This window comes from Cynoglossus semilaevis, chromosome 4 (genome assembly GCF_000523025.1).
Source record: "Cynoglossus semilaevis isolate Cse_v1.0 chromosome 4, Cse_v1.0, whole genome shotgun sequence".
Taxonomy (NCBI): domain Eukaryota; kingdom Metazoa; phylum Chordata; class Actinopteri; order Pleuronectiformes; family Cynoglossidae; genus Cynoglossus; species Cynoglossus semilaevis.
The window spans coordinates 14447818-14461693 of NC_024310.1; the positions used below are offsets into that span (position 1 = coordinate 14447818).

The following is a 13876-nucleotide window of genomic DNA, read 5'->3' on the forward strand; positions in this document are numbered from 1 at the left end:
CGCTCTAGAAGCTCTAGGTGACATTTACCTGCCCAGGCTGCAGCTGCTGGAAGACCTGAGGACGTGGACTGAAGCTCAAACAGGTTCTTCTCCACAGTCACTGCTCTGCATTTAGACACTAAATATTAGCTCAAAATTAGAGGCAACTTCTAATTGTTAGCCTCGTAAAACAACACACATCACAGAAACCATAAACTAAAACGAAAATCGAAAGTTATTTAAAGTTACTGAAAGATAAAAAAGCACCCATTGGAGCAGCCAGGTGCAGAGAAGAGGTCAATGGCTGCTGCTGTGCTGATGCTGCCCCTGGTGGTAAACACTGGAGATGTATCCGTGGTGGCAAAGGACGGTCGTTTAGAGAGTTCTTTGAGCCTCTGTTCCTGTTGGAAACACAGAGGAATTAAGACTTTGGACTATCAGAGCTAGCCTTCGAGCTTTAGCTGCTCACCTTTAGAGCTTTAAGTCGGGCCTGCTCCTCCTCCAGAGCTGCCTGCTTCTCCCGTTCATCCACTTTAGTGAAGGACATTCCTGTGCTGGCCAAAGACGACACGGCGTTGGACAGAGTACTCGCCCTGCAGCAGCAGAGAAAGATTAAAATAAGGAAAAGGTAAGGCCAGGTTTCTGTCCTGTCTTAGCACCAAACGATCAGCTGGAAGATGTAACTAACAAAGAATGTATCAAATACAAACTACCTGAAACAGTTAGAAAAGATCAGCTTAAAAATTAATGAACCAAAGGAAGAACAATGGTCTTGAAAAGAAGTTACAATCAGACATCTGCAGTGACTGGAGTGAGGATTCAGAGACCTGCTGGCAGCTGTGGAGTCCTTGACCTTCTTGCCCTCTAAGGAGGCCAGGTGCTGCTCCAGAGCTTCCAGGAGGCTGCTGGGAGCCTGTGGAAACACGGAGACAGGAGCTGCAAGTGTGTCCTTCTGGATGGACAACCAGAGACCAGACCAGAGAGGAGAACCCAGTGGTGGGAAACCAGTAAGATTAAAAAAATAACGTGAGGTATTTTACACATGGTGGGGCACTCAGGGCTAAATGTCTCCAGGGGAGTCCACGAGGACAGAGGACATTCTTGTTGTCCCCACAGTAGATTCAGAAAAGCAAGCATGAAGGTCAGCTAACAGAGGTTAGCATCATGTCAAAACACAGTTAAAAACTAATGCTTTTGTAACAGTCAAATGGCTTTAAAAAACTGTAATTTAAACAAGTTAATAATAAATTACTAAACTGATCATAAACTACAATTCATTTAAAAAAAGTCAGAGAGAAAAGCTACATTTTTCTTTCTTTTACAAAGAAGCTATAGGTTTCTAAAAGAAGCTAAAAGTTGACTCAAAGCTATTAAAGTTTATCAAAGGTTTCCCACCACTGATGGATGAGAACATTGAGGCTGAAGAAGCTGCTGGAGACGAGGATGACATGGGTCTGTGAGGGATGAAGAACTCGACCACCTACTGTTCTTCACCTCTGATGGAAGGTGAAGAACAGCACTACCTTCAGTTTTCCACCACTAACAGATGAGAACATTCAGGCTCAACAAGACGAAGATGACAAGGTTCTGTGAAGAACCACAACACCTTCACCAACTTCTCCACCACTGATGGGGGAGAGCACTTTACCCACGGTACATTTTTGTTGCTATGACTGTTGAGCAACGAGGGCCATGCAGAGTAGTAGAAGAGGAGAAGAAGGCTAGAAGGAGAGAAGAGTAAAAGAAGAAAAGAGGAAAGCAGTGTAGAAAAGAAGTTAAAGAGAAGAGAAAAAAATGAAAGAAAAAGAAGCAGAAGTGGAGACAAACAGGAGGAGGAGATGGAAAGAATACCAGAAGAGTAGAAGAAGAGTACTTACACAAACTGTGAACTAAAGAAAGAGAAGGAAGAAACACAGGAAAAAAAGGGTGCTGACCGTCAGGGGGCGCTATTTCACAGTAATACTAATTAACTGTGTTAATGTTGTAACAGGAACACGTTTACACCTGTTTGAAACATTGTTCATACTGGAACACAACAAATAGTTTACAACTTTGCTGAGTCAGGAAACAAAGGAGGAAGAGGAGGAAGAAGAAGATTTTTCTTTGTATTGCACTAAAATGACTTACCTTTAAACCAAATCTGTTACGCTGTAATTATGGCTAGCTATTCTTCAGTAACGTTGGCAACCTTTGAACTCCAGATTTAAGAAAGGTAGTACCAATAAAACTACAGCACAGTCCCAGCTGCTTCCACGGTCACCCACTCACCTGTGACAGATCAGGAATGTCACCTCGGTCAATCCCCACCTGCTGTTGGGACAAAATCAAAGATACAGTCAGGGCGCCGCCTCCTTGAGACACACACACACGTCAGTGTTTGGGAAAGTGATGGCGTCACCAACCTCAGCTACTTTGAGGAATTCTGATATCCGTGTCATCCTGGTGAGGAACTTTTTATAAATGTCCAGACCTTCTTTACACTGTGTCTTCTTCATGTCAAAGTATTTCTCTGTTTAACGAGGAAGAAAATAACGGATGAACGAGAGAATAAAAGATAACAGGATGGAGTTTAACAAGTTAGAGTTAGAGATAAATGAGACTAAAGATAAATGAGGTGAAATGGAATTAGAGAGAAAGGTGGAGGCTCTGACCCAGCAGGTTGATGATGCCCTCGTTGTAGGCAGCGAAGAGTCTGATGGAGTCTTTGAAGAGCAGCATGAAGGCTGCGTTGATGACTCCGTTGGTCAGCTCGTTGGCATTAACCTGGTGAACACAGCAAACAGTTCCTTCACCCACAGATCAGCTTTCTGTCCAACAGCAGCTTAAGAATTGAACCACAAACTAATTGTCAAAGTTAACCAGGTCATCCTATGACTTTCTCAGGTAATGGATCTAACGTCAGGTGGATATTCACCTGGTCTACTACTGCCCTCTGCATTTAACCAACCACTCCACTGAGCAGGGGCTGAGTGCAACTCAGTGGCAGCTTGGGGGCTGGTGGATTCAAACCTGCAACCTTCAGGTCCACTTCCTTAACCACCAGGCCACCATTGTGTTAATTGCGTATGTACTTAAAAAAGAATAAAATAAAATGATAAATCCAGTTGGTTCTTCTTCTTTCTATAATTTGTCTTTAAAATGTGAGTGCTGCGAGTGTTAAAAATGTGTTTTAATACTGGGAACGCTCAAAGATTATATTGACTATCAATCACACAGCTTCCTCTGATTAATCACACTGTCAGCTCTAGAATTCAATAATTAAATCTTAAATATATTCAAATATTTTTCCATTAAATCTCAAACATTATTGTCAATAAATCAAACATTAACCACAGTCAATGACGGCTGCCGTTGTTACCCTGAGAGTCCACAGCCACCATCAGAACAGGAACCATCAGGACATCAGCAGGTAAACAGCTGTATACTGCATTTAAATCAACCGAGGCCATGAATATTTGCATGTTAATTATTAATTAAAGAAAACTGCTACAGTGCTGTAGAATATCAATATGGTATCGTGGAAGGAAATAACAAATGATAATATTTCCTTAAACTCCTATTTAAGAGCGTGTTATATAAAAACCAATGAAAAAACCTTTGACCTTTGACCCAGCAGCACTCAGTGACTGCAGAGTCGGTCACTCACGTTAAAGTCCAGGAGAGCGTCCATCTGGTTCTGAATGATGGGGATGGTCCTGAGCAGCTTCTCTGTGCTCATGGTCCTCATGACGCCGTCCACCCTGAGTGACAGGACGACAACAAAAACAAGAGGAACCATGGTCTTCATCACTGATCACAGAACGTTCTGAACTGAGAACTGACCAAAGTCCTCCTCAACTAAAGAGTTCTCATTCACAGTGAGTGTCTGTCTTAGAGTCCAAATATGTTCCTCGGCTGTACGGAAAAAGTTTCCAGTCCTAAAATGATGACAAACATTTTGTTCTTACCCTCGTTTGACTTTGGTGAAGTCAAAGGCCACTTGTCTGTAGGAGACCGCCTTCTCGTTCAGGTAGCGACTGTACCTCCTGATGAACGTGGACATGTCGTAGCCTGACAACAGACACAGATCACAGCTCTTAGCCTCTTTGTACAAAGAATTACAAGAACTAAGAAAATGACAAGGTACCTTGTAGCCCACTTTTGTCCAAAAAATTACTGAGGTTGAAAAGTGTGTTTCTGGAAGCCAAATACTGGACAAAACGCTGCAGAAAAAGAAGAAGAAACAGTTATAACCAAACGTTCATGACATCTCTGTTCATCTTCTGTTCTGGTGTCTCGGTGAACAGCATCACCTCGTTGCCATACACCATGAGATGATGTGTGGTGATGAGGGACTTGAAGACCACCACCCAGCTGGTGTTGGTGGTCCTCTCAAAGAGGGAGTCTGCGAGATGAGGGACTTGAAGACCACCCCCCAGCTGGTGTTGGTGGTCCTGTCAAAGAGGGAGTCTGCGAGATGAGGGACTTGAAGACCACCCCCCAGCTGGTGTTGGTGGTCCTCTCAAAGAGGGAGTCTGCCAGCTGAGGGATGTTCACATTCATCTCGTTAGTGCAGTGGATCAAATCTGAAACACAAAGAGCAGAAGAGCTGAGATGATCATCCTGATCAGATGAAGGACAAGTTAGCTTCCCAGCGTACTCATCTCCACATCCACAATAAATCCCAAAACTCAACCAACACTGTCAAAACAACAGTCACTGTCACCGTAGGGTAAATTTAAGAGATGGTCTAAGAGCTTCGATGTTCAGCTTTAAAGGTCCACTCCACTGTCTGCAGTCAGAACCATTAGGAAAAACAAGGTTCTTAGTTTTCCCTCAGGACTCAGACCTCTCTAAAGACTGTGAGTGGAAGGAATCTGTGTCCTGCCCAAACTTTGACCTCAGGACTGTCAAACGTTTGTCAACCAGACTCTATGAAAACACCAATGGGTTTCTTCCCAAAAACTATTCCTAAAATACTGAAACACACTTATAGACATTAAAGGTTTAGAACCGTTCTAATCTGTGTGAAATGAAGAGAAACAGAACAAAAGAGCAGGAGCAGGTTGTTGATGCTGTGGCTGATGCTCAGGCCTCCTCCTGCTCCTGCTAAGGCTAACGCTAATGCTAACGTTAGCCTCTTTAGCTCCAACGGCAGGCTCTAGTTCTGGTCCACGATTCTTGGTTCTGGTACTCACAGTCTAGGTGCTTCTTCTTCGGACCCATGACTTCGTGTGTGGTGGCCTTACACACGGTTTTGGACACCGCTGAACCGGTGACGATGTGCTGAGCAGCGGTGATTCTGTCGGTGATGCTCTGGCCCGACATGACGTTTCTTCACCCGTCGCCGCAGAAATAGAAAAAAAAAATCCAGATGAAGAATAGAGAAACGTGAGGCTGGACCTGAGCTTCTGACTCACTGCTGGAGCTCCATGAAGGAAAGAGGAGCAGCAGGAGTGAGTGAAACCTGCTCCTGCTGCAATGGCTACTCCTCTTCTTCCTCTTCCTCCTCCTCCTCCTGCTGCTGCTGCTGCTGCTCGCAGGAGAATCAGAACATCAGAGAACAAGAACAAAAACAACAGCAGCAGTCACTTGGTTTCTTTGCTGTTTCTCATCATCATCCTCGTCATCATCATCATCAGTGAGGCTGTCGATGAGGCTGCTGCTGACTCATCACAGTCTCATCTTCAGCTCCAATCACAGAACATCCTCCTCCTCCTCCTTCTCCTCCCTCTCCTCCTCCTCCTCCCTTTTCTCGACCTCCTCCTCTTCAGTAGACTCATTCTGGGTCAACAGGAACCTGCTGAGAGTCTGTCTTAGATGGTTCATTTCATTATGAAAATGATGTGGCAATAAGCTCACAAATCTGCTTCTCATGTATTTAAGTGTTTTCTAAATGTTTCTCATCTTATCAAAAAGTTCGTCTTTACTCCAGGATTATAAAGGATTCTGGTTCTGGTGCCACTTCCATCAATATCATATTCAAATGTAACTTACTGTTATTATTTTGTTCATTTTTTAAATTTGTATTTGACAATTTCCCCAATTGAATTATCCCAAATTTAAATTTTACATTTGTTTAATTCCTTTGGTCATTTTTCTTTTTATCTTCTGTTATTTGAAGATGACACTATTCTACTACGTTCCGTGAACTTTAACCTCACATACTCTGTACAGATGAATGCTTTAATTTCAGTGTTTCTATGTGTTCAACTGTGACGTTTTTACGGTACAATGAAACCAAGAACTCTTCCAGTCATCCGAGTGTTACAGAGGAATAATCAATCCCAACCTCAACAAAAAGCAGTCAAACATTGCACAAAAACTAACGACAGGGGGCAGTATAGCTATATTACTATTTTTACTAGTTAGACTGAAGGCTATCGTCGTTCAAAAACAAGTTAACATCACCCTCTGCTGGTTAACTAATGTCATGTAACAGACTTGAACCACCTTGTTTTAATTGTGCCTGAGTTTGTCACATGATTCCTCTTCTTTTTCCCTTCTCTCCTTTCCTTTTTTCTTTTATTATTATTATTATTATTAGTTTGATGTTTAGTTGTTAACTTGATGTTGAATCAATGTTTATATGTAAAATGACTATTCTTTAATCCCATAGTGACAGTATATACACATCTATAGATAGATAGACAGACAGATAGATAGATTATTCTAAGATAGAACATTCTTAGAAGTACTAGTTTTTCGGCTGCAGCAGAGGATATGAGCTTCACTTTCAGACCTGTTTCCTGCAGCCTCCACAACCTCCACCTCTTCCTCAAACTCCACCTCCTGCTGAGTTCCAGCTTTTGGGTGCCAGCTCACAGACAGAGATGAGACTGATGCTGAGAGTCAGTGAAGCTCAGGTTTCTGACAGATATAAAAAGTTGATTCCAGGTTTTTGAGAGTCCACCCACTTTCCCATGTTCTGAGCTGCAGCAGCCTTTGTTCTGGATAAAGAGCTACTTTATCTTCTCCATCTGCAGCGGTCACAGCACACTGACATCTGCCCTCACCTTTCAGACCAAACACACGCTGATCTTTCCCCAAAATCCAGGTCGAAGACAGACGGGGATCAGAACAAAGGCGTTTGGAGAGACAGAGATGAAGAACAGATTGAAGTGAGCAGAGTTTAAAAGCAGCTTCTGAGAGACGGTGCCTGGAGCAGTCGCAGGTTTGGAGAAGCAGCAGGAAACTTTTGATTCTCTCCTACCTTCAACCTAGACCTGAGGCAGGGGTTTGATGAGAGATGACAGAAGTGGGAGCAGTCATGAACGGACCCAGCTGGATCCTGGTTCTCCTGACACTGATGAAGAGTGACCTGGTTCCAGTCTCCTCTCAGTTTGGTGGATACAACTGTGATCCACAGCTGCACAGCAGGTTCCCTGGTGAGAGCGTCCGATCAGCGCCTCAACTGTTCCACAGACACAGACACTTCCAGTGTCATGGTGTCGGTGCTACTGGACAGGTCGTAGCTCTACCTGAGCATGGCCGGAGACGCGGACAACTGAGTTTTACTCTGGCTTTTTAATTGTTTTCTCAGTGTAATGTTTGAGAACTCTACATTTCACACAACAAACACACAAACCTTTACCTTATGCTGGCCTTCAGCTAATGGGCTAAAATCTCTTTTATTTATTTGCTAATGGGCTAAAATCTCTTTTATTTAGTTATTTATTACTTATTTTTCATTTTACTTGTTTTTATTTTTAAAAACTTTTTAAACGTTTAATGTTTAATTTAAATTTTATAGTTATTTTAACAATCTTTAACTGATTTTAGCTAATTTAACTTTAATATAATTTTAAGATGTTATTTGGCTGAACTATGACTATTGTTTTAGTAATTTTTCAAACCTTTTTGCCCATTTTATAACTGACTTCTAGGTCTGTTTGGCTTCCTGCAGGAGAACGTGACCTGAGTGTGTACTGTGGAGTCCAGACCATGACCCTGAAGATCAACTTCTGTCCAGTTCTCTTCTCTGGATTCGCTGCAGCAGACCTGGCCCTGAACAGTCACCACACTGACACCCGGTGTCGAGGGTTCATCAACAACAGCAGCTTTCCTACAGCCCTGATCTTCAGCATCAGCCTGAGCTCCATGGAGAGCTGTGGGAACCAGCTGCAGGTGTGAACACGAACACCGCCGTGACCTCCTGAAAGTATTTCCATCATTTGGATTAGTCACAAATGTGGTCATATTTAGGACTGTTGATTCTTTTTAATTATTCCTGATTAATCCCAGCTGTCCTGAGATTAATCAACAGCATTAATGAGTCATTAATGAGTTGTAACTGTGAACATAGTCCTGTGTCTCTGCAGGTCAGTACTGCTTACAGTACCAGCTCCTACAAAAACATGTCCCTGGTCCAGCTGGGCAAGGTGTCGGGTTTCATCGACACCCCAGACCCTTCTGACATCATCAGTTACCAGCCCAGTTTGTTGTTCCAGTTCAGCTGCAGTTACCCGCTCCAGTACCTGGTTAACAGCTCTCAGCTGGCGTCGTGAGTGAGACACAATCTTTATCACATCAGATATGTTGTTGTTTTTTTAAATCACACACAAATCAAAGCCACTCTTGTTGAACTTTTCAGCTCGTCAGCTGCAGTTTATGTCAAAGACAGTAACGGAACCTTTGTGAGCACGCTCAGTCTGGTCCTGTACAACGTGAGTTCACTTCCTTTTACACACTTTCACCTGATTCACACGGTAGGTCATGACCTCCACACTGATTCACAAAAGTATTTGTGTAATATTAGGAGTTGTGACTTTGTGGAAAATACTGTTTTATTCATATTTAAAAGAACTTGAGGTTAGCTCAGGTTAGCTGTGCCTGGTTCTTCTGACTGTTGTCTGATTGTTATTGTTGGTTGTTTACAGGACTCCTGGTTCTACCAGCCTCTCTCTGCCCCCCCCTCCGGTCTCCCTCTGAAGACTAGGGTCTTTGCTGCTGTCAAAGCCACAAACTTAGACAAAAGGTCTGACCACAGCTCACAGCTCAGCTCACTTCATACTGCGTCAGTCGCAGCGTCACACGTCACACGGCCTGTGTTTCTCACATTGAGGACTAGTTGCTGGGAATATAGTCTGACAGGAATCAGTGGTAAAGAGTAAAATATGTTGAACTGAACCGTTGAACTCTTTTTAGTCCCTTTTTTATGTTTATTATGACAATTTTGAACATCATTTGTTCAATTTTGACTATAGAATAATTCGTTTTTGTGTGTTTTACTCATCTTGCCCCTGACTTTAACTATTTTCCTTTGTTATTTCTTCTTTTATTTGACCTTGGTTTAACCTTTATTTAGTCTTAGTTTTATTACATTTGTCACTTTTTAGACTGAGTGGCCGCTCCGTCCTGAGGCTGAAGGATTTGATCCCTGATCTCTAGCCGATGCTGTGTTTTGTCCTCCTGCAGGTGGAGCATCCTGATGGAGTACTGTTACACCACACCCTCAGGGAATCCTAACGACAAACTCCGCTACGACCTGTTCCTGGGGTAAATGATGACTGGAGGAGCTGATGATGATGACAGTCATTATCTTTTCTCCTCATCATGAATGCACCTCCTGTCTCCTCCTCTCAGACAGAACATCGACTGTATGTACTGTCTATCTTCACCTCCATCTGTGTCTCCTCCTCCTCCTGCTCAGTTGCCACAAAGACCCTCAAACCACAGTCCTGGAGAACGGGAAGAGTCAGATGGGGCGTTTCTCCTTCGAGGTTTTCAGATTCGTCAAACACAGGCACCAGAAAATGTCCACGGTGTTTTTACACTGTGTCACAAAACTGTGCCGCGCCGACGACTGCAGCCTGCTGATGCCCGTGAGTGGACAGAATGTGAAGGAGCTTCTCCAAGTTTCTGAGACTCCTGTCCTCAGGCATGAGACACACTAACGTCTTCATCCTTTCTCTGTGACAGTAAAGGTGAAATACAGTAGAAATCAGTGATGCTCTTCCTGGGCTGTGGCTGGAGCCAAGTCTTAGACTTCTTTCATTATTAGTAAACTCCATCTCAGAGTTTTCTAGAAAATACTGAAAACCTAAAAACAATTTGACTTTGAGAAGCACCATGTGACTCCACATTCAACTCTACCAACTGTAACTAGGGCTTCATGTTGATCATGTGATCATTGTTTTGGTCAGATTTGTGGGGGGAGGCGAAGGCGCAACAGAAATCAGAGTCAGGAATCGTCCTCAGCACCTGGATCTGGGAACGCTGTCATCACTGCTGGACCAATCAACACCAGGAATGGTACCAACAACTTTTAGCTGTTTATAGGTTTACTTTAAACTGCTTTAACACTGAGTTCATCACTAAGTAAAACTAGTCTTTGGTGACTTTTAGCTTATGTGGGTCAAAGGGGTTTTATTTATCCAATCACCTTCCAGATATGACTGAGGCACTTTTTGGGAAAGTGAGGCATACTTTAGATAAACACATTTCCACATAACTTTTCTTTTCATCTTACTTGTAGATAAAATAATGACCTTTGACCCTGGGCTTGTTAGTCTCAAATGTTTGTCAACTCTTCGTTTGGATATTAGTTTTTTCTTTTGCTTTTACATGAACTCCAAGCTTTAGTTTTGATCAGCTACGTTTTTTCCACCATCAAATGTTATCTCTCAGTGATGTCGCTGACTTTACACAATAACAGCCAGTTAAATATTTCTATCTCCTTGTAATGATCTGTTTTTCCTCAGATGAATCCCCTGTTAACAACTCTAAGATAGGTAAGCTACATCACACACACACAAAGTCAGGTTTTCATGAGTTGTGAGGACTTCACGTTGACATAATGCACTCACTAACCCTAACCCTGTTCTCTTACACCTGAAGGATGTCCCTAGAAAGACAGATCACAAATCATTTTACCAAATCAATGTCCCTACAACTGAAACTACACCTATACACCCCCCACCCCACACACACACATACTTGTTCACTCTTCTTTCAGTGCCCTTTGGCTCGGCCTTCACTCTGAACCCTGTGACCTGCGCTCTGACCTCAGCTGTGGTGATTCTGGGTGGAGCCAGCATGGCCTTCTGTCTGCTGTCGCTCCACCTCCTTCAACATCCTCGCCTCCCAGCGTCCTCGGATGTTTGGAACGTCTTTAAGTGAATGTCTGTCCACCTGCAGACGCCAAGTCAATGACAAACAGTTACTGCAGTGAACTAGAGCCATGTTAGTGTCACAGGTTCATGAAAACATGAAAATGAAAGGTGACCTGACCTTTGGTTTAGATCATGTTAGAACAGGACCATGGACTCTGATGTCCAGAAGTTTTAGGCAGGTGTCTACATTCACACTCTCTTCTTTTTCATCCTTTTTAAAAAAGTATTCAAAGCTAATGTGGGAAACCAGGATGTCATTCTCACCAACATTTAAAAACATTAGGGTTGTGGACCGTATCCTGTTGTGATGGAGGATGAGAATCTTCTGGTCCTCTGCATCAGTACAGTAAATGTACACACCTACCTACTACTATTCCACTGTATTACCATCACAATTAAATATCTAAATGACTATTGGCTCCCATGTTGTAAGAGCCTCATCTCTTATTGGTCTCATTAAATCAAACCAATAATAATTGGTTTTTAATTATAAGTTGGTTGTTATCTTCTTCAGCATCAGTGAGTCCGATTTTCTCTCTACTCCGTTCAGACTGATGAGGATGATGGGTAGGAATAAATACAAAAGAACAAACACATTTAGGCTGGAGCCAATCCCGGCAGTCACCAGATGAGGGCGTGGTTACACCTTAAAACCTGTAACACTGGAGTCAAAAGAAGATAAAGAAATGTTTGTAAAAGGAACAACACATCAGTTTCTTTTCCAAGAAAAATACCTTTTTTATTTCATTAGAAATCCACACGTTGTTTCTATGAAAGCATAAAATCCTCATTTCACGTGTGGTGATGATTACGATCAGTCTGGCCTTTAGTTGGCGCTGTAGTCCAAGACATATCAAACCACTGAGGACTGGATGGTGTCACATACAAACACAGACACTGTCAAACAGCACAGACAGAGAGGACTGGTGAGAGCTGACCGTCCACCGCAGCACCGACAACAACCACAGCCTTCAGTCAACGACACCACCTGTTTGTGTTCAGCTGTTTCTGAGGGTACAAGCACCAAACACACTGGTGGACCTGTGAGCTCCACCTGTGAGCTCCACCTGTGAGCTCCACCTGAGATCCTCTCTGAAGTTCCTTCGAGGCTTTGTCTCTATGAAAATACTGTTTTTGAACCCTCTGACACAAAGAGAAAACAGATCCACGGGGATTATTGCAGCAGGAAGTGCAGCCGGAGGCTGAGAGACGGGAGAGACTGTTCTTCATGAGAGACTGAATGAAAACACACACACACACACCATCACAGTGGCAGCAGTTCTCCACTCAGCTGGACAGTTTAATACTGACGCTCTCACACGTGACATTGAAGGTGTGTGTGTGTGTGTGTGTGTATTTTCCATCCAGGGTCAAGCAAGGGTTTTACTGCAAACTCCTGTAATACTGCAGTCACAATACTTCAGTAATCCTTTGGTATATGACTGAGAAGAGCGCTGCTATAAAACCATCGAGTAGAACACTCCATTAAAACACACTGTGTTTCCGCCTTTGTGTGTGTTGTGCACTTGTCTGTCACCATGTGATATCAACAGAACACCTGGAGTGTGTGTGTGTGTGTGTGTGTGTGTGATGGTTCCTTAGATCCAAGCTTCTTAACCCCAGGAAACACCGACGTGTGCAGGTTTTTTTCCAAACCTGGAGCTGGACTATGTTGTTCACTCCAACAGCTCAGCTGTTGACCGCCCTCTGGCTGATGACATCACACGTCTGCTCCTGATGTAAAGTGCTACTGGACATCAGGCAGCAGGTCTCGATCCTCAGTCTGGGTCAGTGCAGAACATAGATGTGACGGTGCAGCTGGTCCAGAAGCCTTAAGAAAAGCAAATGAGAAAGAAGAGTGAGCGAAAGAGCCCTCACAGAGGGGTCTTCAGGGGGCCGGGGTCAGACTGTACCACTGTGGTCTTCAGGGGGCCGGGGTCAGACTGTACCATAGTCAAATCAAGTTCATCTGACCATGAAAAAGCAAGAAGTGAACCAGAATAAGAAACAAAGCAGAAGAAAGTGGGTGAGGAGAAGTAGAAGGGTGTGTGCCTCCTTGTCATTGTGACACAGCACACAACCTAACGTGACCTCTGACCTCTTTAACCCATCACCAAAGTGAACAGTGGGAGCAGTGTGTGTGGACGGTGCCTTGCTCAGAGCACCTCAGTGGTAACTGGGCTGCTGGTGGACTCAAACCTTAAACCTTCTGGACCCAAGTCCACTTCCTTAACCACTAAGCCACCACTGCCCAATGATGAAGATGAAGGAGAAGAAACAGTGTTGGGTTTAAGGACTAAGATTAGGCACACATTTGTAATGGTTAAGGGTTGACAGACAGCAGCTTCTCACCAGTCACAGGAGCTGCTCCTTATCCAGGGGTGGAGTTTGGATCCAGGCACCAGCAACAAATGAAAGAAGGAGAAGGTGGAGAAAAGGTGGTGGAGTTTTGTTTGGACTTTGAACATCGGCAGGTTGTGTGTTTTTTTACTCCGTTTTCTGCTGTGTTATTTAGAGATGGCGTCGTCCTCGAGGGAGGGGTTTAAGTCTACAATAGTTGTCCCCCGAAGAGAAGCCCCGCCCAGTCCGTCTGTGGATGACGAGGGCTGTGAGTTTTTATTTACTCCACCTGGGAAACAAAACAATGTCACATGATCAGAGACCAGCTGATTCCACAGACGAGAGACATTTGCTTTCTGCGTTATACCTGACAGTGCAGAGGAGGAGGAAGGAGGCAGAGACAAGACATTGGCTCCTCCTCCTCCTCCCCCTCCTCCCTTGGGCTGGGGGGCGACGGTGGCATG

General features: G+C 43.7%; 3 protein-coding genes across 6 annotated transcripts in view; 1 reads left to right on the forward strand and 2 right to left on the reverse strand.

Moving 5' to 3' along the window:
- LOC103378287 (phosphatidylinositol-binding clathrin assembly protein-like) overlaps nucleotides 1–5654 on the reverse strand; it is a 10007-nt gene extending 4353 nt beyond the window's left edge. For 3 of the 4 annotated variants that reach the window (XM_025055317.1, XM_025055319.1, XM_025055316.1), the window contains exons 1-13: nucleotides 5157–5654; nucleotides 4478–4544; nucleotides 4272–4347; nucleotides 4106–4181; nucleotides 3927–4029; nucleotides 3626–3719; nucleotides 2631–2742; nucleotides 2382–2488; nucleotides 2248–2289; nucleotides 807–892; nucleotides 449–572; nucleotides 247–380; nucleotides 29–105 (exon numbers count right to left, since the gene is read on the reverse strand). In XM_025055317.1, coding sequence (XP_024911085.1) covers nucleotides 29–105; nucleotides 247–380; nucleotides 449–572; nucleotides 807–892; nucleotides 2248–2289; nucleotides 2382–2488; nucleotides 2631–2742; nucleotides 3626–3719; nucleotides 3927–4029; nucleotides 4106–4181; nucleotides 4272–4347; nucleotides 4478–4544; nucleotides 5157–5286 — 1228 coding nt within the window. In that variant the 5' untranslated portion in view covers nucleotides 5287–5654. The remainder of the gene's footprint in view (nucleotides 1–28; nucleotides 106–246; nucleotides 381–448; nucleotides 573–806; nucleotides 893–2247; nucleotides 2290–2381; nucleotides 2489–2630; nucleotides 2743–3625; nucleotides 3720–3926; nucleotides 4030–4105; nucleotides 4182–4271; nucleotides 4348–4477; nucleotides 4545–5156) is intronic. The other variant, XM_025055318.1, reaches the window with a different exon arrangement.
- A 178-nt stretch (nucleotides 5655–5832) lies between these two features.
- On the forward strand, nucleotides 5833–11651 carry LOC103378312 (zona pellucida-like domain-containing protein 1). The gene is made up of 10 exons (XM_025055323.1): nucleotides 5833–7346; nucleotides 7865–8085; nucleotides 8280–8461; nucleotides 8552–8624; nucleotides 8838–8935; nucleotides 9376–9456; nucleotides 9611–9782; nucleotides 10104–10212; nucleotides 10662–10691; nucleotides 10916–11651. The coding sequence occupies exons 1-10, from the start codon at nucleotides 7208–7210 to the stop codon at nucleotides 11077–11079; spliced, it is 1269 nt and encodes a 422-aa protein (XP_024911091.1). The 5' UTR covers nucleotides 5833–7207; the 3' UTR covers nucleotides 11080–11651.
- Nucleotides 11652–11789: 138 nt separating this feature from the next.
- LOC103378311 (leucine-rich repeat and fibronectin type III domain-containing protein 1-like protein) overlaps nucleotides 11790–13876 on the reverse strand; it is a 13313-nt gene continuing 11226 nt past the window's right edge. The window contains exons 11-13 of the mRNA XM_025055322.1: nucleotides 13780–13836; nucleotides 13425–13701; nucleotides 11790–12903 (exon numbers count right to left, since the gene is read on the reverse strand). Of these exons, the coding sequence (XP_024911090.1) occupies nucleotides 13580–13701; nucleotides 13780–13836 (179 nt within the window). The 3' untranslated portion in view covers nucleotides 11790–12903; nucleotides 13425–13579. The remainder of the gene's footprint in view (nucleotides 12904–13424; nucleotides 13702–13779; nucleotides 13837–13876) is intronic.

Coding starts and splice junctions, on each gene's coding strand:
- LOC103378312 (XM_025055323.1), top strand. CDS start 7,208: ATGACAGAAGTGGGAGCAGTCATGAACGGACCCAGCTGGATCCTGGTT. Junction 9,783..10,103: donor ACTGCAGCCTGCTGATGCCC/GTGAGTGGACAG, acceptor TGTTTTGGTCAG/ATTTGTGGGGGGAGGCGAAG. Junction 10,213..10,661: donor ACCAATCAACACCAGGAATG/GTACCAACAACT, acceptor GTTTTTCCTCAG/ATGAATCCCCTGTTAACAAC.